Genomic DNA, 22338 nt, shown 5'->3' on the forward strand with positions numbered 1-22338 from the left:
CGTGTCCAGCACAGAAGCGTGAGCCTCTGCCCTCCCACGCTTACTTTGCCTGTGATCTCTGCAGACTTGAGCAGTTCTCCAGAGCTGCCCAGTTTGAGCGAATTGGGAATGTTCTGCCACTGGGGTAGCACATCCTCACGCCACAGTTGCCACCGAGTCCCATTTCCTTTGCTTTGGAGGGCTTACATCAGACTTTTAGGCATTATTGAGCAGGAACTTTTCTGTTTATCTGCCTACCAGGTAAGGGAAAGGTGAGCAATTTTTATGCTTTAAATGCCTCTCATATCTCCCCAAGGGCATTCAGTTATCTTATTTCTTAGCTGTAGATATACTTCTAGTGGGTGTAAGTTGGTTTCCTTGTGCTTTATCTGCAAAGCCATCTGTGAAGCCCAGCTGAGTTCATAGTGCAAAACAGTGATTTACCTCAGAACAAGTAGCATCGGGACTTAACACTGCCTTTTCCTCCTGGTTTTAAAATTTAAGAAGTTTGCCATAATTTCATTGACAGTTGTCTGCATTCAGCTAGTGCTAATGAAGGGGTAGAGGTGTGAAAAACATGCCCAACATTTCCCACTTGTGGTGGCAGCAGGAATGACACCAGAGCAGTCTGTGACCCCCCTTGGGTCCAGCCAAGGCAGCTCCTGCATCCAGAGCGAAGGCTGCTCTCCATGCCTCGAGTATGTCAGGAGACATAATTCTCCTGCCCTCCCAGTCCTCTCACCCAAGTGACAGGCATAGAAGGAGATGAGAAGAAAATGGGGTTAGAAGGCTTTGGTGTCACTGACCTTATTCTGGGAAACAGGCAGAAATGAGGTAAACGTTCTAGCTTTTTCTTGCTTGTGACACAGCATGCGACTCATGTCTTTCTACCAGAGTCTGGGGGAATGGCCTGTGCAGGTGGGAGGAGATGCAGAACAGGAAGGCTGTGAAGCACTGGGAGAGCTGGTCTCAGTTTTCCCTTAGTTTTGGGCAGGATTAACAAGATGTGCAAGTGCAGTCCTTTTTTCTGATATATACTGAGGGGGAAAAAATCATTGCAAGACGACCAGGCTCCATTGAGTATTTTGCGCCAGGTAGTTTTGGCTTTATGCGCTACTGTTCTAGCCAGTTGCTGCTCAGGTTTGAAATGAGAAAACAGCAGATGAGGGTTGTGGCTGTAGGAGATGGGAACTGGGAGATGGCACAGGTTGGAAACCTGTTGGTGCCAGGTGCGGCTGGGAGGTGAGCTGTGCAGCACCCAGCTGGGAGCAAGACCAAGAGAAAAGCTGGATTTGAGAGCGGGCCCAGCTAGTAGCCAACAAGGACTGCTGCATGCTGCGCATGCCACTAGAGGAATGGGACTGTTTTGCAAAAGAAGGGCTTGCAATGCTGGGGAATACAACACAGCTGCTGATCAGGGACAGAGATGGAGCTAAGGGGCTATCATAGCCTCGTAAAGAGGCCAAGACAGTAAGCCGTGCCCTGTGTACCCTCACAGCTATCTTCAGCAGGGACGGTAACCTGGACTGGCCCAGACAGACAGCTTCTGCTGCAGTGCATGGCTTGACTGAGTATCTCTCTGTAGCAGATAAGATCTTGGATGAGAGGCCACAGAGGTTTTCTGGTCAACAGTACAACCTCGCTAGCACTGCTACAGAGTAAGTGTGTGGGAGCCCGGGGAAACCAGCTTGACTCAGAGAAGCATTAACAGTCAGGGGACAGCGTTAGGATCTGTGTCATGTGCAAACCCCAGGGTTTTGTTAAGAGATGCACCAGATATCTGAGACAAGATCTTTTTTATGTGCATCATGTTTGGAGATGGCAACAATATATATTCTTACAAGGACTCCCTCACCTGCTGAAGAAGTATTTAAGGTTGGGGCAAGTATTTCTCAAATGCTTTACTGGGATCTGACCTTAAGCTAGCACAACTATTGCCTGCCATTACAGTTCCTTTAGGCGCTTATTTTGAAGCTAAGGATGTACTGACAGACTGCTTTGCATCAGTGCACTCCCAGCAGTGGGTTATTCACACTTGCATCAGGAGTGACACAACATTATGCTGCTACTTCTCCCACACCATGGGTTCTTAGTGCAGTTCTTCTGCTGGCTTTCAAGCTGGAGTTTCCAGCATGAAGGCAACTCATCCATCCCCAAGAGCTCACTACTTTGTTAAACGTGGGCCAACTGGGGTAGGCACACATGAATTTTAGTACAATGTTTAGCTTAGAAGGAAATTCTGGCCTCTCTAACTGCCAAGAGGCAGTCTGTCGATGGATTGATACAACACGAGAGGGTTGTGTTACAACTTCTTTTTGAAAGGTACTTTTGGTTTGACTGCAGGAAATTTACTGTTAATGGACAGATACCTAGTTACTGACTATCTAAACACTCTCTTCTGCAACGCTCAAGGAAACCCCAAGAAAATATTAAAGAAAGAGATTTTTTATGTGTGCTGTATGTCTGCGGGTGTACGTGCACATGTCCCCATCTGCATTCAGCTGGAGGGAAGTTGATGTGAAAAATTAAACAAAACACAATAAACAAATCTAGCTAAGGTGCAGCAACAGGAATTCAGAGCAGTGCAATTCTCCTGCTCTCTCTGACTGAGGAGAAATGCACCGTGCAAGCCTAGAAAATGCTGGCAACAATAATGCATTATTTCTTGGATTTCTGCTTGCCCGGGAAATGTGCTGAAGATGTACCAACGCCAGGATCAAACTGTAGGAGAGATGAAGCAGAATCATTGGTACATGCAATTAGAGGCAATTGTTGTGGTAACAGTTGTGCAACACTACCAGTGAAGTTTTAGTGGAGATAGATTTATTACAGACGGGCATATATATTAAACTGCTGGATTTCCAATGGGATATTTACAAATCGTTAGTATCCTGTTTATAAAAACCCTGTAAACAATTGAAGGCCATTGCCTAAAGGCTCCAACCTTATTTAAATCTACGTAAAAGACGATTTCAGCATTTGCAGCGCAGTCGGCAGCACAGATGACATGTCGCATGGTTAGTACACATAGCAGTCCGGGCTGCCCCGATGTAATCACATGCATGCCGCAGTGTGCAGCGCCTTGCATAAGAGTGCTCCGTGGAAGAGGGAGAAGAGACTTGCACTGAAACCTCTTTTCCCATTTAGTTAACCTATGTGCCCTTTAAAGTGGTTGATTTGGAAAGAGGGGCAATTAGCTTTGCATACAGCAGTCCTTCCTGGAAATCTCTCTCCTTGGTCCACGTAGGGGAATGTTACGAGAACAAAACGGGGAGGGTTGCGAAGCCAGGATGGAGGCCAAAGAGCTGGGCCATGCTCTGCAGGAGCCCTGTTGGCTGGCATGTTTCACCTCAGCACAGGCAGTCTCCCGTGCTAACTTCATGGTCTTTGTTTTGGTTGATGTCAGGTGGCTTGTATGCCTAGTTGGGCAGGGTAGCTTAATCTGGGTGTGGAGCTGGAACGTGTGTTATTTATGAAGGGGTGACCTCTGCTGTAGGCACGCTGTAAGTCGGTGACCAAAAGCGTCTCATCCTGAGCATCTAATGTGCAGCCTCTCTTTGGAATCTTACCAAAAAAATGGTTTTCTGGGATGCCTGACTTCTCTAGAAAGCCCTTCAGACGGACTATTATTACTGCAGAGTTGAACTAGATCCAGAGAACTGAGTGTTTTTGGCAGCTTTAGCTAGTGTTTCCCGGAGTACTCTCTTCCTCACCTGGCAATTCACCCTTTAGCTTCAATTCACATTGGAATTACCAGACCCTTATCCACAGCCCCCTTTTTCACGTATAAAGGACCAAGACCCTGACTATAGGAGTGTTAATCAAGAACTGCCAGCCCTAGGTTGGTGGTGTTCTTAATGGAGTAACTAACACCAGTCTAATTAAACCCAGCCCTAGCCTTTGTCATTTCCCACTCTTGTTTTACACACCTGCACTTGGAGTATCCTAAAGGAAACCTCCTGCATCTCTTCAATAGCATCCCGCTGCAGGGAGCAATGCCGGATGAGGAGGTGGGTGCACAGGTGCCATGCAGAGGAGTTACCCGTGGAAGTATCACCGTCAGCTGATGGCTGCTGGCACCTCATCCCCAGGACTTGGGGTTGAGACCCCAAGACACACAACTTCAGTACGTTTCTCTCCTCATCCCATCTCCATGCACACACCAGGTGACCAGCACCCTCCTTACCCTTGTTGGACAGGTGGGGACAAGTTCCCAGGGGCTCTTGGTGTGGGGGTCAGCTTAGGCTGCTTCCTTCACCTTGGGGCAAACCCACAGTTCCATTCAGAGAGAAAATATCTTTATAGAAGTCTGCAGTCTTTCCCTGCAGCTCCCTGTTGGTACCCAGTATATGACGAAGCTGGTTAATGCTCTTTTTCAGTCTGTCATCTAAGGTCTGTCTCAGGGAGGTTGGATACCTGAGGTAGTGTTCAAACCATGGCTGGGAGGAGAAGGTGACTAGAAGATGATTTCAGTTACTCTTGGTCATTCCCAAACCAAACCCCAGAGGTTTCCGCATGCCATGTGACTCACAGCTGGATTTCAAGAGTTGGTGATACTAACTTCACTGGAGATCAAAGAATATGGAGTTTTATTGCAGGTTGGGCCCATAGAGAGAAAACACGGAATGGAAACATCTTGTTGAGTGTTGAGACCCCAAGGTATTCCTGGTCAGCGTCTTACCTTTCTAGCTGCATTTCAACAGAGAGCACCCTGACATCGACGCCCTGGCTCCAAGCTAATGCAAAAAAGGCTGTCATAGCTCAGCTGGAGGGAATGCCAGGGTTTCGTTTTGCTCAGGTCCTAGGGGAGCTTCATCGTGGACCACGGTGTCCTAGTTTGAATATGACTGCAGTGATGAATTGGGCACCCACGTTTATAGATCCCCTGGGGCAGGCTGTCTCATCGCCCCTGCATGACAACAGCCAGTACAATGAAGGCTTGATCCTGGCTGCCTTTTTTTTTTTTTGTCAGTACAGTAATAGTAATGATTAGCAGCAATTATAAGAACAGTAATAGGAGTGTCCCATAATGCTAGTGGATGGGGGAATTCCACTAAGTGCATCTGCTCCTATGCCTAGCTCTCGTTACCAGGCCAAACAAATACACCGCGGACTTGTGTCTCTTTCCTAGGTTCTGTTTCGGGAACGTGTGCTGGCTAATCTGGTTTCAGGTGAATTGCTGTTTACTCCATCATCCCTAATGCCACACCCCTCGTGTCGAGGGTGCCCCAGCTCCCTGTGCGCATGTCCAGCATGCAAGTGGCAGTCACCACTGAGTCACAGCCAAAATGTGGAGGCCAAGGCAGGCTGTTTGCTTCCCTGTGATGGTGGCACTCCTCTACAGAGTGTCTTCTTTGTTCTCGCTCTCTACTCCTGTTTTAGTGCCAGCTATCCAGAAGGACAGAGCAGGAGAGGAGAGGAAGATAGCGGCGGAGAACACAAAGCCAGGGCTGACTGCTGTGGTGAAAGCCCAACTGGAACCAGTGAGTGCTGGCTGAGTCACGCCAATCCCCACAGCGGTGGTTCTTGCTGTCATTTCACTGTCCCAAGAGGGATGTCGCGCTCAGAGCTATCGAGCAGAAGCGTTGCATGGTCAGCAGCCAGCAACATGCTTTCACATATCGATTTGCTTGCTTGTCAATAGTAAAATGCATTTAAGTCATGAGAGGCAATTCTGAAGGCTGGCAGCATGCATCTTAGAGCCCTTACTGTATGCATGTACTAAAGTTTGAGTTTTGAGACAAGAGAAAAGGAGGAAAAAGTCAGAACACCTGAATGGTTCGGAGCTTCATTCCTGCTCATATGAATCAGCTCTGTGCATCTTTCTTCTGGGGGATCTACTCTGAGCAGAGCTGTCTTGGTACAACAAATGATTTGGAGTAAGGAGGGAAAAAAAGGACTAAATATACAGGTGAGACTTAGTTTAATAACACCCTTTACACACAAAATGTTTGCATGGGTTTGTTTAGTATCAAATAAAGGCAGAAGCCATGGAAATTGTATCAATGAAAAAAATCTACCACCCCCTTGGAGGCTAAGAAATCACTTTGCAGGGAGTTGTAATTAGGAAAGGGAAAACATCGGCTGAGCATTAAGAAGCTCTTCCTGCTAGCAAGATGTGTTGGACCATTCAGGAATTGCCCAGAAGAGAGTAATGAAAATTTCATACAAGCCAGCAGAGTGAAAAACTTCCCTGTAGGGAGCAATCCAGAATGAACTGACAGATCTGTTTGCCTTTTCCTTTCCATCATCTGAAATGCATTGAGATGGATGGGATTTAGTGCTTTCTCTTTTTTTTTTTTTTTTTTTTTTTACTTTTTAATTTCTGGTTAATGCTGACCCAAGAAGTTGCCTAAGAAATGAGTAAGTTTTTGGGGGGGATTGATTTTTTTAAACAGTGAAACATCTTTGTTGTCCTGTAGCTTTGACCTCATGGTGCATTTACAAGAAGTGGCATCAGCCACTTTCAGCCTTAGGACAGCATTTTGAACTCGGATAGTTTATAGGAGAGCTTGGTTGTTTAAGAACACTGGGCCTAAATGATTCATCACGTACATAGAGAGGTCAGCTTCAGATCTGCTATGGAGTAAGTTCAGCTCCAGATTTTTTCCTTACTCTATTTCCTTCACAGTAACTTGTCCATGAATCCCAGTTAAGTATATTCCCTTTTTAGGGCATTTGCAGTCACATGTAAGCCCCATACTTTTTACTATGTGAGGTGTTCGTGTTTAATACCTATCTTCCGTAGTTGAAATAAAAACGCTGTCTTGTGAGCTATGCTCCAGTTAGCCTACTGATATTTTGAGAGCGTTTCTTAAGCATCTTTAATGCTCAGTCATGAAAGTTTGATGTAAATGAAAATTGAGGTACACATGTACTGAAGCATGTATTTGTGATGTTTAAAAGAAAAAAGCTTGCTGATTTTCCCAGGTATTTATGAAAATATTGGTTTGGGTTATTTTTTTTTCCGTGTGTAAGGGTGTCCAGTGCTTCAGTGCAAGACTGGGAATGGTTTTCTTGTATTTTCAAAAATGCTTTCTAACAAGGTGATGTTGATTTTGGAAATAGGTGGTGTTCCAAATGGACAAAAACCAATGCAGATCCACACCCAGAATGGCAATGTGTAAAACTGGATGCAAGTTCTACAGAAAACTGCTAAAGTGAGTAATAGTCGCCTGTCACTGATGGATATAGTTATGTAAGAACACATACGTGAAGTGACAGTTCATTACCATGAATGCATCTTCCACAGCAAATCACCATGAGGACAAGTATTCTATTCTGAGGCACAGAGAAACGTACATGAAACCTCTGTTTTTCCCCTCTAAGTTTAAAGGGTATTTTGTTCATAGAAAATTCTCTGTATCATGAATGTGAGATAGACTAATAGACAAAAAACTCAAATCATACTCTTGAAATAATCACTGCTGTGAATCAGCTGCTTTGTCTCAGAAGAATAGATGAATAATTGCTACAGTGAGAGGTTGAAACTTGACTTGAGCCCATGTACTTTGTAAATAGAGGTTTTCTTTAAAGTTGGTTGTTAAAATGTTGTAAGGTAATAAAAGCTAGTACATTTTCTGCACAAGTTCTTTACACTTTGTGAAGAACAAAACCCTGACGAATTGAATTACTTGGGGGGCTTCTTGCTGGTCCGATGGCAAGTGGCATAAATCCATCACTGGCTTGGCTTGGGCGTGCCAGTTCACCCCAGCTGTAATTGAGGCCACCAGCTGACATACACCCATGATGGTCTGTTGCCCAATCAGTGCTACCTTCCAGCATTGTGCAGGCATGTCCCTCTGTACTCAGACCTGTGGGATGTAATGAATCTGCCTTACAATGAATTTATCAGTGCAGGAAGGTGCTACTCAATGTGAATAGCTGCTTGGAAAATTGGCTCTCAAAGCGTACATCAGCCATATTCAAAGAGGCAGCCTCCACATGGAGGAGAGGATGGTGAAATCTGCAAGTGGGGATGCCTGATGTGGAATCACATACCACGAGACCAAGAAAATTACAGAAAGATGAAACAGATGTGTATATGATACTTGTTTTCCATGTATTCAAATCTGAAAGAGGAAATTCCAATGAATTGCTCCAATGGTGTCAGCCTTACTCGGTATCTGAACACCGGTACAGGACTATAATTAAATGCTCTCTTTTCAGAGGATAAATCAGGCAGGAATTTAAGGGTGAAATTAATTATAAAGTGGAAGTTCTACAGTGATGTTGCTTTTAAGGCATCCTGAAAAATGCCCGCATACAGAAACACTTTACTAATGATTGCAATTCCTTCCTTTACTCACTGAAAGAGCAGACAATAAAATCCTTAATAAGGGGGATCAGCCCGAATTAAAGAAGCAACAAAAACAGTCATGTAGCATCAGAAAAGCTACTATCTGCTAACCTTAAGGTAGTAAAGTGATTGTATGGGGGTAAGCCATGACCATAATGCTAGAGGGAGAAAAATGGACTCAGAAAAAGTTTCAGATTAAATCATGTCCTGCTTTCTCATGGAGTACCAGAGTGTATGCACTGCTGGCATGCTGCTTTTAGTTTCATGGATCCTGCCAACTCTCCCACCATTTGCATAATTTGACTGTGCTGACGTAGTTCAATAGTAACACATTGATCTTTTTCATTTCAGCATCTCCACAGTTCCATAGATCTGAGAAAACGTTGCCTAAGTAAGCAGGAATGTGATGTGTAAGTACCAGGTCTATTCCCAAACTGCCTGAATTAATTGTTTATTGCTCAGAACTGGAATCTGAACACGGAGATAGATTGTGTCATATTCTGCAGTATCTTCTATAGTTAACTCTCTTATATCAACAACCACTTGTAAAGTAGGCAAACTATGAATACTTGAGTTATCAGCTATTAAAACTGCACCTTGCTATGAATACTCAAATTCCTTACGCTATGAGATATGCTTATCAGTTCTGCAATAAATTGGGTATCACCTTGACTTTTTTGGTGCTGCAAAAAGGTAAGGCAGAGGAAGAAGGTTTTTGCTTTAAAAGGAAAAGAAATATCCACTGTTGCTGAGCAGCTTCTTCAGAGAAGAAGCATTTGATATTTCAGGTAAGCGTGTACAGAGGGATGTGGGGGTGGATGTGCCTGTCGACTGTCTGATGATGGGATATAAGTGCAGAACAAGGTCTTGCTTAACCTAGTCATAGAGTGCATGGGCTTCAGCAGGATGCATGAAAGGATTAAAAAACCACCAACAACCAAGTGCTGACTAGTCAAGGGTCCTGCCTAAAGAACCAAAGGACCTGTTGGCCCCCTGGGCTGGGGGGGCACCGCGGCGTAAGCACCTGCTGACCTTGAGCCTGTCACAGCCTGTCGAGGTGCAGGGTGAGGTGCTGGCATTCCTGTGGCCTGTGCTGTAACTTAATAGACCCTTTCTGCCCCTAGCCCTGAGGCTCACATGGGCTGAGGGTCACTTGGGAACTGATGGGAGATGAGGAAGGAGGGGGTAGCCTTCCGGCTGCTTGCCCTGCTCTGTTTTCTTGCTTTACGTGCAAGCAGTGATGTGGGCCGTGCTGCAGCCCCCCACGCAGGCAGGGCCCCCGGGCAGCTCTCCTCTCAGCATCTACCCCACTCCCACCCAGTCTCACACCATTGCTCCTGGCACTGATAAATTAAGCGCAAGTGGCCGGCAGCAGTGCCACCGCTGCGTGGTGAGCCATGGGCACCAGCGCCTTGGCCTGTTTGCTCTAAGGCACCCAGTGGTTTTATGGCCACAAGAGCCGTACGCAGCAGTGTTTGCTAAAATAAGGATAACCCAAGCACGTGTATCCGGATGGCAGCCAAGAGCTGGAGGAATTTGCCCTGCCAGCCTTGCCCTGCCTGCCCCACAGCAGGGCTGGGGATGCCCCCTGCCTGCCCTCGGGGCATCGCCACCGGGCATGGGGGGGGGGGGGGGGGGGGGGGGCGGGGGGCGGACAGGAGGGGAGGGCCCCGTCCCGCCCGGTGCGGGTGCGGCGGGGCAGGAAGCGAGGCCGGGCGAGCACCTGCCCGGAGCTTGGCCAGAGTTTCATCACCACTCCGCCCCGCCTCTCCCGCAGCCCCATAAAGAGCCCTGGCGGCGCGGCCGCCGCCACAGCGCTCCCTGCCACTGCCTTCCTCTCTTCTCCTCTTCATCATCTCCTCTTCTTCATCTCCTCCTCTTCCAGCCAGCGACATGAGGGTGATGGACGCCAGCCACCTGCGGGCCCGCAGTCTGCTGCTCTTCCTCGGTGAGTGTCGGCAGGAACGGGTGCTGGCTCGCAGGGCTGGGGCAGTCGCTTGCTGCTGGAGGACCTCTGGCCACACGCAGGGCGAAACTTGTCTTGAGGCGAAGCCGGCGTGTTTGTTCCCCGAGGCAAAGCGGCAGACAGGGCCGGGTGTACACGGGCTGAGGAGCGGAGCGTGCAGGTCTTGCTGTCAGGGCGCTGTGCTGTAGCAGGGCATTGCTTTGCTTGCTCTATGTCCGTTCTCCTCCCCTGCTCAGCCTGCAACGCAGCCCTTGCCAAGGCAGAAGGAGCTGGTCTGTCACCTTGTCCTGCCCTGCTGCCTTCACCCAGGCTGTGCTCCAGGAGAGTTCAGCTGGTGAATCCCCACAGCAGCAGAGGCTTCCTTCTGCTAACAGAACAGGTCGTGGCCTCCCGTGCCTTGATACTTCTCCACCTCTCTACTGGGCGCATGTTCCTCTCGCATCGCATAAGCTAGCTGACAGTCCGAACTGAACATGCGTGTCCTGAGAACATCGAGAGCCCCAGAGCCTGGGTGCTGGCAGGGACAGGCAGGGACTGTGTGTAGCTGGCCCTTTGAGATGACTCAAAGTATGTGGGCAGCAGTTGTTGGAGGCAGGACAGCGACCTGGAGCCCTCACACACTGCTTTAATGACAGGGCATGTTCTCACACTGGCAGTGCTGGGCTCGGGGTCTCAGGTGATGGGGAAGCTCAGTTCCCAAGACCTCTTTTTTTGTGACAGGTGTTCCCTATCTGCTAAACCCACTGTAGCACGAGTTTCTGTCATCTTAGCCAGGTATTTCCATAAGGGCTTACAGATCAGCTGCTGCAGCATAACATCTTACTTTCAGTGACAGCAGGTTAAACATCTTTTAGCCTGTGACTCAGTCATGCTTCGCACAAAACTAGCACTGGAAGGAACTGGTATGTCTTCATGGATTTGTGTACAGATTTATTTATTTCCGGGACAGGTACAAAATCTAATAGTAAGGGACAGATTAGTCACAGCTAGATGTCCTCATAGCAACTGTTATGAGCACTTTACTGCCCTTCCGTCCCAGGTCAGTAAAGCTGGGAAGTCTATCTGTAGCTGATGTTATGCCAGACTTGAGAGGTTCGCCACTCAAAGGCAGAAGCCTAACTCAAGTGGCACTCATTGTCAGCTTTGTATCTGGGCTATCACAGCAGAAAGGCAGTGGCAGGAGAGAGCTGGCACTTGTCCCTGGGGAGCTGTGGCACTGTGCCAGCCAGGGAGGAGGCAGTGATGGAGCTGAGCCCTGGCCCTGCCTTTTCCGTGAGTTAGTGTGGGAGCCCCAGGCAAGAACTTGCCCAAGGTCTCCTTGCAGTCGCTGTAATGCCCAGTCAAGCCTCACATCTCCACGCTCATGGGTTTCAGGAGCTGCCAGCTTTATGGTTTACTGTGTCATGTTTGTCTGGCCATGGGCAGTTGGGCTCAACACAAAGGTCGCTGAGTCTGGAGATCTGAAAACATCAGTGGCTGATGTGTCTGGTGGGGAGAAATAATGAATTTCTGCTTCTGCAGCATAGGGAGCTCTGCCCCATGCTCATGGTAGAAAGCAGAGTGGTGCAGGAACAGGGGTAGCATGTGAATAAGATCACTGTTTTGCAGGTCTCCACGGGGGTGGAAGCAGCACTAAGATGATTGGGTGCACACAATAAGTAATTATCTGCATTATCTCTGTTTAAGTGCTGGCACAATGTTGAAGATGATTGTGTGGGCCCGCAGCAGTTTAGGAGCGACAGTCCTTCTGTGCAGGCTGGTGTTGCCAGGGCTGCTTTAGAGCTGCTCTGGCCTGGCCCTGGGCGTCCCCAACTCTGAGTCTGCAATTCTGCACTCGGAGGTACAAAATGCAAGATGGAGAAATGCAGGCAGTGCTTCCCAGAAACATGCACGGTTGCTTCAGTCTGTTGCCCTAGGGGTAGTTTATTTGCATCGCTCTCAGTACCATCATGTTTGGTGCCTCCATATAAAGAACTGGCCAAAGTAAGGCAGACCACAGAGGGGTGGGGGGTGGAAAGAGCTATTAGCATCATCTCCTTTCACATGGGTGAGAAGAGCAACCTGTACAGCCTGTATGTCTCATCTCAGGAAGAGGAGTGTCTGGCACCTGTTTTGCTGGGCACGGTCAAACAACTAGCACCGGATACATCCCACCTGAAGCACCAGGCAGAAGCCAGGTGTTGTATCCTGAGTGCAACGATGAGATGCATCACTCTGAGGTGGTTAAAAGGATCTCAAATGACTGCTTCCCCTTTCTGAGGAAACATGCCCAGCATAAACGGATAACCTGAACTCTGGAGACACTGTGGTTGATGTGAGCAAGGTTGCACAACCAAGTCTTGAATAAGAGCAAGCTGTTAGCAAAGCTTCCATGGCTAACCCTGCATTTCTGTGGTCCTCATCTGGAACACAACCACCCACCTGGCCATTATTTGTAGAGGGGCTCACTTGGTCTGGGATGGCCTGCAAACATCTGTGGCTAGGCAGGGAGGTTAGCTGCAGAGACAGGAGAGTTAACTTAACACTAGAGTTAAATGGTGGTAGTGGTGATGCTCACAAAGCCAGTGGGACAGATTGACTAGCTTCAATGTTTCCTCCAGTGTTTTCTGCTTATTCTATGCAAAGCAAGCCCTAGACAGTCTTGACATGCTCTGGGTGTGTGAAATCAGGTGATGGGGATCCAGCTCAGTCTGTCCCTAGAGTAAAAATGGGCTGAGATCCACCAGGTGCATTTCTATGCTTGGCATCAATATGGAAGTGCAACCCAAGTTAAAAGCGTAGGCACTGTCTCTGTACCACAGGGACCATGTTGCTGCCAAATATGAAATAGCATGAGGAAGTCTTGTTCAGGTGAGTTGGTGTGTGACTTGTGATCTCAGGGACAGGCAAAGTAACTCAAATGATGGTGGGACCCAACACCTCTCAGATACCTAACAACTTGCCTTTAAAGTGGGTATATATCTTGTAAAGGTTCTCAGTTAGGTTTATCCTGTATGTACATCCTTCATCCTTAGCACTCAGCCTGCAACTGGAAACTATAGCTGGCTTTGAGTGGCTTTGAGTGAACTGATAATGAGCCTTTGCATGTCATCTCTGACGAAGGCTGCAGGAAGCTGAGGCAGCCGGTCTCTGTCCCTTATTCTCCATCCTGGTCCTTCCTTGAAGGATGAAAGCAGCAGCAATATTCCCATTTGAGGAACAGCTGCTGCTGTCAGAGCTACTTGTACAGCGATACCTGCGGTGCCAGCCGGGGTACTGCGCTTGTGTGCTGGCCGTGTGGCACTCACATTCCTGTGAAGCATAAATGAATACCAACAATCTCATTACTCTTATCTTGTACCCTGTAGAGTATTTGCTTAGTGAACAGCGAAGGAATAAAAATAAAACTACCTCTCCCAGGTCCTGTGTTTGATATACATCACTTGATAAGTATTCAGGGAAAGGTTTTCCTCTGCCCCTGCACCATGTGGATCCCTTATCCTCCTGCAGGATCCCCCTCCCAGTGATGTCAGAGGGAAAATATGTGCATGGGGGAAAGGGCAAAATGTAACAGTGCAGACCAGGAAGAACTTTGCCCGCATGCCGAAAATACTGCTGGGTGTCAGCAAATATCCACGCCTGTGCTCCAGCCTCTCAGCTCTGTGTGCCTGCAGTCAGGTGGAGGAGGCTATCAGTGGCTGTGCACGGCGGGAGTGGGGCAAGCTTTTGTTGGGCTTTGCATGAGCAAAAGTGTCAGTCATCCCTTACAAGTGTCAGGCATTTCCTCTCTAGGGACAGGTCCAGCTGGAAAGCAGTGCCTCTTTCTGGAGCAAAGAGAAGAGCTGAGCTGCCTCTTAAGCATACCTGGGTTGGAGTTTGTCAAATGCAGAAGCCAGGGTCTGGTGTCTGTCAAACTGAGAATTTTAGACAAAAAAGCAGCTGCTCAGATTGCTCAGAGATCAAGGAAGAATGCAAGCTGAAAGACAAGTTGTGTAGGCTAAAGGAGATCTTCAGTTAATGAATCCATCTACTTAACTATCTGTGATAGAAGTGGATCTCTCAGGTACACCTAGCATTTTTTGGCTTACTTGATGTTCATCATAGTCAGGCGGCCCCCCAGACCAAATCCTGCCGCAGCACATCACACAGAGACAAAAGCAGCAGGACATGGGTAATAGAAAGGAGGCTCAGGGTACTTTTGCCAGTCTCAGGATTTCAGCATCCCTTCTTCCAAAAGCACAGCATTGCTTTTGGGATGGGGCTGTCCTGCGCCACAGGTGCTCCCTACTGAGGGAGCAGCTTAGTCCATGGAGCACTCCTGAAATGTCCCTTTAGTTTCTGGGAAGAAGACTTGGTAAATCTTTTCTCAGCATCATTTGGGACTCCAGGTCCCTGGTCAAAACTCACAGCCTGCTATTCTAGCTGTAACTGAGCTGCTGTGGTCTGTCAGCTGATGTGCTTGTCTTTCGAGCACTTGAATTTTCTGTTGTTCTTACAGAAGTGTTAAACTGCTGATTCTGATGAAATCTATACTGAACACAAGGTGCTGTATGAAAAAAAACAATAATAATAATAAAAAAGTCCCACCCTGAAAGTAAACTTTCTGGTCCTGCCCCATTGGAGTGAAAGGCATGTCCTGCTGAGTCATGCTAGCAGGAGCAGATGTCTCTGGCACAGTCTCCGATACGAGTCCCGTATCATTGCTCTGTTTCCGTGGCTCTTGCTGTGGTGGACCTCATCTTTGTCTTTTCCTCTAAAGCTTGGTGGAAACCTGGCTCATTAGCTTGGCAAGAAATGTCGTGGAGAGGGATGAAGGGAGAAGGATTCATGTTTAAAGCAAAACAAAAAAACCCTGTCTCTGTAAGGTAGATGTTCCTGCTGTTCTTGTATCTAACTGAACTAAATCTGAAAGGAAACCTTACTAATCACCCAGAAATGGATGAATTGCAGGAAATTCATAAATTGCTGCTAGATTTAACACTGAGATGTAATGAAACTTTCTAATAACTGGAGTTGAATTAGAGTGATCAAGAAATTATGAAGGCACACTCCCTCCATTAGCCATGCATGACCTGACAAGTTAATAGAGGCAAACAGCCCAAAGACACAAATTACAGACTTCTGTGGAATGGGGCTGATGACTAAACAGTTCATGAGCAGGTTAGTTTATGACCACAGCAGAAGTGTTCGCCAAGTGGATTTTATGGCCAGCTGGGGCGCAAACATTGACTGTTCCTCGTGGGCTAGCTGTGAAGCTACAAGTGCGTTTGCTGGCCTTCAAGTCCTCATTGGAAATGTTCATTTGACTTACAGAATACATGAAAGCTGGCTTTGTGCAGCACTAGATACCCCGAAAGGTGTCAGAATGCTTTATAATATGCATCTGTGGGAGAAGGGAACAAGGGCCCCTGCTCCCCAAGGGAGTGCAGCCACTGCTCTGGCAGCCAGACTCCTCAGCCTGCCTGGTACAGTCTCACAGTGTGGCTGGTACCCACATCAAACCTGCTTGAAAGGTGCAGTTCTTGCTTTTGTGTGGATGGTGAAGGGAGGACAGAAGTGGACCCATTTTCTGCTGGGGTGTTCCTGAGATGAGTGACACTGGCTCAGGATCCATGTGCTGGTCAATACGTCTCAGACCCAGTGACCAGACAAAGAGGATTAGGTATCTCCTGGTATCTTTTTACAAGTGAGCACAAGAGTGAGTGTTAGTGCAGGAGCTGGCCACCCTTTCAAGCTGGTTACAGCAAGTAGAGGGCTGAGGAAGCTCGCTCCTGCAAAATAGTAGCTTTTGTATTAAGCCTGCCTCAAGTGGTATGTGGTCTCTGAAGCCAGTGGCAGGGTGCTGAGCCTGGGTAAGCATGGACCTAGTGTGCTGAGTCAACAGCCAGGCTGATTTGTTGAGTCCTGGGAAATCCTCTCCTCAGGGACTGCTGTGACTCAAGGTGTTCTCTATTTTGATCACCAAAGGAACTTCTCCTGCAATGAATGCAGGATTGTCACACCTGAGCTTAACTATACTCAACAAGAATCTAATGTTAACTCTTCATTCTCTCGTAGGTTACCTATTGCAAGCAGTCATGGGCACAACAGTGATCCCATTATGTGAACCAGGTGAAATGGAAAACTGCACAACAGCACTAAGTAAGTGTACTGCACAGCTCTCTTTGCAAGCAACGAGTCTTCGGTTCCCATCTTCCTCAGGCTGGTGACCTCACTGAGCCACCCTTGGAAATCACTTTGACTCTGCAAATAGCTTACTGTTGAATCACGTTTCCAGCATCCCGCAAAGTGTTCACTCCTGTTGAGCGGGAGCCATCTTATAGCCTGTATTTCCTTAAAACTACCTTTTCATACTAAGATCTGTGTCTTAGATGATAATACCTCTATAAAAGCAGAAATAGGTAATGTGGAACTTGTAAGGGGAGAGTCGATGTAACTCTAACGTGGGAAAATCCTCTCCTTATTCAAAAGGCTCACCTGCTTCAGTGCCTACTGCGTTACAGCTTGGTTGGTAGCTAGGCTGTTAGTTTTATTTGTAAAGCTTGCACATTGTTTGGGAAACTGAAAGGGAAAATAAGGCTGATGAGATGCTAACCAAATCTCTCCACAGTCCAAACGGAGAACAGTCCTCGTGTGGCTCAAGTTGGGATAACCAGATGCAAGCCTGAAATGAAAGATTACTGCTTCCATGGACAGTGCGTGTACATAGTGGACTTGGATGAGCACTACTGCAGGTATGGACAGAGTGCAGCGTGTCCTGCAGCCTCCCTGAGGTGGGCTTTGAGATGAGCTGCACATGGTCTTTGATCTTGCTGACACTTAGCTGGACCACCAACCCAGCAAGGCATTTAAATGCTTACAAGAACTGAAAAAAGAGCAGTATATCTATAACAGACCTCAGCTGGATTTAAGCAAGCATTAAGTATGTGTGTTGGCAGCAGTGAAACCAGAGTGACAGTCTTAGACACCTGAAATTAGTCACCAACCCACCTTAAACATGGTACACTCATTCTGCTCTGCCTCCTGTTGTTCACCTGTAGTTACAATAGTGTGAGATCCAGACCTCAGGCAAAGCAGCAAGGTCTCTCCTTTGATTCAGTCTAAAAAAGAAAGACCTTCTAGGCATTTTTAAGGGTGTTTCTCACTTACTTGAATGATGTGCATCTATTCCTAAAACCACACGGGCTTCAGTTATCTAAGTTGAAATTGCTTGTCCCTGAGGAAACAAGCCAGTGGTGAAGCATGCTTTGTGGAATGCTAAAATGTAACCCCGTGGCGATTTCTCTAATTCTGCCTCTCTTATCCTCAGGTGTGATGTCGGTTTCTCTGGTGTCCGTTGTGTGCATTCAGAACTTGTCAGACAACCCCTCAGCACGGAGTATGTAGCACTGACAGTCATCCTAATTCTGCTTTTCCTCATCGCCATCTCCATTGCAAGCTACTACATCTGCAGAAGGTAAGAGACATCATCTTCATGGCTAAGGAAGGCAAGTCTGTTGTGTGTATGATAAGATATCCACCGAGGGCCTCCAGCTGGACTTGAGATCCTTAGGCTGACTTGATTGCATGGAGATAGTCTGATAAGCAGACCTGCTAGCATGAACCAAAATAGTAGTGTGATGACTGCACAGCATACCCCAAACTGAAGGCAAAGTCATGGTTAGGCAAAAGTACCTGTGGATGCTCTTTGACCCTGTTGGAGAATTGTGTAGGTTAGTTCATATCTGTCTTGGAGAGGGTACATTGAGGTAAAGGAGGGAACAGACAAGGAACAGAAAACTCTAGCTGCTCTTGTTGGTAATGCCATTTCCCCAGTCAGCAGGAACTGGAGAGCAGTTGGATTAATAGTAGCCAACTTGTTGATCTGCCATGTTGTTGTGGTGACTGTGCCATATCGCAAGCATTGCCTTATCAGCTTTACCACGCAGGACAGCAGTCTTCTCCACTAACAGACACAAAAGCATCAAGAATTGTTCTTCATGCTCATAACTAATGGTAAGCTGCTGTCAGAGAGCCAAGAAGGTGGAACAACCCCCCAAGGGAGATCTCAGCTTCACAGGTCTGATAGCTAGATGGTAACTGCTGTAACAACTCTTCCCCACCTGAAGACTCCATGGCACGTCATATCAAACAGAAGATGGCCTAGCTGGTTAGGGTACTCAGCCCTATTGCAGGCAAGGATCCAGCAGGATTTCACAAAGATGAGCCTACTGCCAGCAGCAAGACTTTAATGCAGATGTGAAATCGTCAGGGACAAGTTGAGAAATGAGACTCTGCCTGCAAGTTATCTCAGACCCAGAAATAAGCACAGACAAAGCCTAACTGCTAGAGTTGAAACAAGCACAAGGAGGTCATGTAGAGTTTTTTTTTTCTTCCTCCTTCCCTCCTTCCCCACCCTCACTCCCCAAAAAGTCATTTGTAATTACTGGCTTTCCAGAACTGATGTTTCTCTTCTCTACTTTCAGGTACCGAAACAAGAAGAGACATACAAACACCAGTGAATACAAGGAGGTCGGTGCCCTGTAGAAGAAACAATCGCTTCCTACAGTGTTCTGTTCATCTGGACGGACTCAGAGTCTTCCCATCTATTTAAATGTTATTTTTATTAACAATATTTACAATATTTATATCATTTTACAAATTTCAATTGTTTGGTGATCCAATCAGTATAGGTCAAGCATTTTATTTTCAGTGTTTTATTTTTTTATGAAATATTTCTTAATGAGAACCCCACGTAAGTGGTTCTATGCGATAGAGATATATTTTTGTAAAAAGTGGTCTTACTCTGAAGAGTAATTTTATATTTATTCTTGTGAATATGTTCAAAACAATTTTACTCCTCGAAATAAAAGTTCTAGACAAAGTCAAAATGTCTCTGTGTTTTCATCGAAGTGAAGCTTGGCTTGGCTTGGTTGAGCAGGATGTTTGAAGCTCCAGCAGTTCATTTTGGATGGACAAACCATTGTTTTCAATACCATGTACCAACGCACCTTAGTTCCAACAAACATAGCTATTAGTCAGCAAAACTGAAGGAAGACTTAAAGGAACAGTGCAGCTCCTAGCCCTGCTTATCCAGGCTGAGTGACAGCAGCATGGATCTGGGCTCATCCCTATGTTCAGTAAAGTTGTGTTGGATATGTCCTGGATTACAACAGTGGTGTTTCAAGTTAATCAGCCTCCACAGCTGAACAGAGTAGCACACTGCAAATCTGTGTATGAATCTAGCTACAGGAAGAAAGCTCCTGCAGAAGCAGTACCAGCGCTGGAGTCCTCCCCATAGTGTTATTGCTACAGTGTCTGTTGTAAAGCTGTGAGCAGGGGAAAGGAAAGCTTGCAAGTTTGTGCTCCATGCAGATATTTTGCTGGCCTGAAATAATGACAGAACAGCCTGCTGGGTTTAGCTGCACCCAGTGTTGTTCTTGCTGTGAACAGGAAGGGGTCTTGCAAAATCCGAATCATCCACGTTAACCCCACCACTTCTCACACTTCAAGAATACATGAGACAAGTGCAACCTTGACACCATTCCTGGTCTTTGCCAGAGGTCTTTGTGTACTGCATTGCTCTGTGTTGCTTGATGTTTGTGGGTGTGCAACAGGATCTTGGTAAGGAAGCTGGTGGGACCTGAGACATCACAAAGTGAGAGTGCTATTGCAGAAGCTCCCGTGTCTGTAAAGAGAAGTGATGCTTGCCCAGCACATTGCAAAATCTTCCGGCTCAGTCAGGCAGAGGCCCTTGTGGAGGACTAACCTGGCTCGTTCTCCATCTCCTTCAAGTATCGTCCTGTCTGAAGTGCTCTCAAGATCAAACAAGTGAAAGGGGGGATCACCAGAACTTACCTTCCTTGGTTTTCTGCTGCATGTTGAAGGTAACAGTGCTTCAATCTGCCTAGTATCATCCCATCTCTGTATCATCTTGTCTCTGACTTGCCATGAAAAGAAACGTGGGAGCTCTTCCATGCACATGTGCAGCAAACGGGCAAAAGGAGGCCAATTATACCAAGGCTTTGGGCAAGTAGTGGTGCAAGGAAGACCCTTGGAGCTAGCAGTGGGAGGCAAGGTAGGACAGGTTTGCCCAAGTGCTTTGCCCCTGGCCATGTGGCCTACACCCTTTCCTTTGGAAAAGATGAGTCACGTGAAATGATAGCTCTGCTTCTTCCCTGGCTTGGTACTCACATCCTGACTTTGATTTACTTTCCCTGTTATCTTCCTGCTTACAAGCACCAAGCGCAGCACAGGTGTGGTCGGGCAGACCGGGGCTGCAGTGAGATAGCTCTGCCCAGATTCTGCCCATTTCCATCGCTCTTCTCTTCCTCAAGCTGCCCCGAAGGTGAGAGCATGAGGTGAGGAGGAGGAAGGATGTCTACTGAGTAAAGCAAAGGTGTGATCTGAGCACAGACTGACATTACTCACGACGGATGGCTCCGGCAGCATGCAGCAGGAGGGCCTGGATGCTCAAAGGCACTGTGTGTGAGCTCTGGTTGCAGTGCTGTGGCCTGGCACTGCGGCAATTCCTGTACTCCTCACCGTGTGCTTTGTTCACTGTGGACCTTCTCATGTACCTGCACTTGGGGTCCCTCTCTGGCAGATGTACCACCAGCTTCTGGGGCTAGACAGTACTGATTTTTCCCTGGCATCCAGTTAGAAGGGGACTGTTGGTCAATCCCTGCTAATTGGGCCCAGTGTCGCAGGGCCCTTATTAGCTGCTCTTCAGCTTTTCACTTCCTCTCTCCTTCTCCTGTAATCCGGTTGTCACAGAGGAACCTGTTCTGCTGGGTGACTGGTGGCAGTGAATGGCAATCCCAGCCACAGCCTGGCGCTAGCACGGCCGCCTCCGCTGGGAAGATGGGGCAAAAATCAATTTTTGGAGCCTCCTGCCTTTCCTGCTGTGACCCAGTTAGGATGGTGACACATCTTTGTTTCCACCTAAGGCTTCCCGGCTTGGCTGTGAACCGCTCTGGCCGGTCTCTGTTCATCCTGCAGAAACTGTTCCTGGACTCCGCGGCAAGGCTCAACCCAGAGGCTTTGCTCCAACTCCCACACACTGCCCTTGCTGCTCCTCTTGGGGCATCACAGAGACTCCATCTGCTCAGCTAACCTTTTGTAAACGATGACCCAGTGTATTTGAGGTGCTATTAGCAAAGCTCAAGTCTGAAAGGCTTTAAATTATTCCCTGCCTTGCTCTCCGCAGGTCTCCCAGCTGCTCTCTGCCAGCCCCTCTGGACATGAGCAACTTCAGTACCAAGATGCTTCTTTCCTCTGCAGCCCTCCATTGCTGCAATCACACAAGTTTTAAACTGCAGTGACAGCAGTAGCATGAGGATTACCCTGCCTTCGGCTTTCTGGGTCAGGGAAATTTGAGAGAAATAGTCCAGTTTCAGACTTAGGCAAGATTTTTTTTTCCTACGTCTTAACTTTTAGCTGACTGTTTTAGTTTGGCTTGGGTTTTCTCCACCTACCCTGTTGCTCATCTTAATCCCAGCCCATAGCAGCCCTTCCAGACCCTGTATTTTTCTCACTCCTGCATATGATTGAGCAACTGAAAAGCTTGGGGCCACATACCAGCCTGCCACCTCAACAGCTTGCCGGCTGGACTTAGATTGCCAGTCCAGCAACCACGCAGCCGGGTCCTGACGACACACCCCAGGTAATTTCTCTCAAAGAGTGAACCTCCCTCATTCCTTCCATGGTTTCTGCTGGCACCACCTCCATCCCTCTTGTGCAGCTCCTCCTTGCCTTCGCCGCCTGCTTTCAGAGACACCTTTGGCTGTCTCTGCTGGTGAGAGTGCCTGCAGCGCGCCCCCTGGGCTGCCCTGCATAAGCCCTTCTTGCCAAACAGCTTTGTATCCTGCCAAGGAAGTTCTCCAGTCCCCATGTCTGGCTGCATCACGGTAGAGAAAGTGCATGGAACAAGTGGGGATGCAAACTAGAGATTGGTAGTGGCAAGACCCAGCCGATACTGTAGCATCCCAATGTCCTCAGGGCCACCACCATGTCGCTGTGCAGTTTTTCCACGAGATGCTTTTGGCAGGAGCTCTCTGGAGCGCTGAGCACCCACAGCTCCCATCAGCTCTGTTTGACATCTCCCTGTCATTTGAAGACTTATCCCATCTCAGAC

At 47.6% G+C, this 22338-nt stretch overlaps 1 protein-coding gene across 6 annotated transcripts in view; it reads left to right on the top strand.

The window, feature by feature from the left end:
- EREG (epiregulin) overlaps positions 1-22338 on the top strand; it is a 45440-nt gene that overhangs the window by 11233 nt on the left and 11869 nt on the right. For 5 of the 6 annotated variants that reach the window (XR_007167274.2, XR_010831384.1, XM_066996592.1 and 2 more), the window contains exons 2-8: positions 5362-5462; positions 7048-7139; positions 8630-8688; positions 10164-10226; positions 16281-16364; positions 16834-16957; positions 17533-17679. Coding sequence is in view for 4 of the 6 variants with exons in the window: in XM_066996592.1 (XP_066852693.1) it covers positions 8685-8688; positions 10164-10226; positions 16281-16364; positions 16834-16957; positions 17533-17679 (422 nt within the window). In the remaining 2 variants the exon portion in view is untranslated. Of the gene's footprint in view, positions 1-5361; positions 5463-7047; positions 7140-8629; positions 8689-10163; positions 10227-16280; positions 16365-16833; positions 16958-17532; positions 17680-18688; positions 20289-22338 lie in introns of those variants that run through there. The other variant, XM_048074481.2, reaches the window with a different exon arrangement.

This window comes from Anser cygnoides, chromosome 4, assembly GCF_040182565.1.
Source record: "Anser cygnoides isolate HZ-2024a breed goose chromosome 4, Taihu_goose_T2T_genome, whole genome shotgun sequence".
Classification (NCBI taxonomy): Eukaryota; Metazoa; Chordata; class Aves; order Anseriformes; family Anatidae; genus Anser; species Anser cygnoides.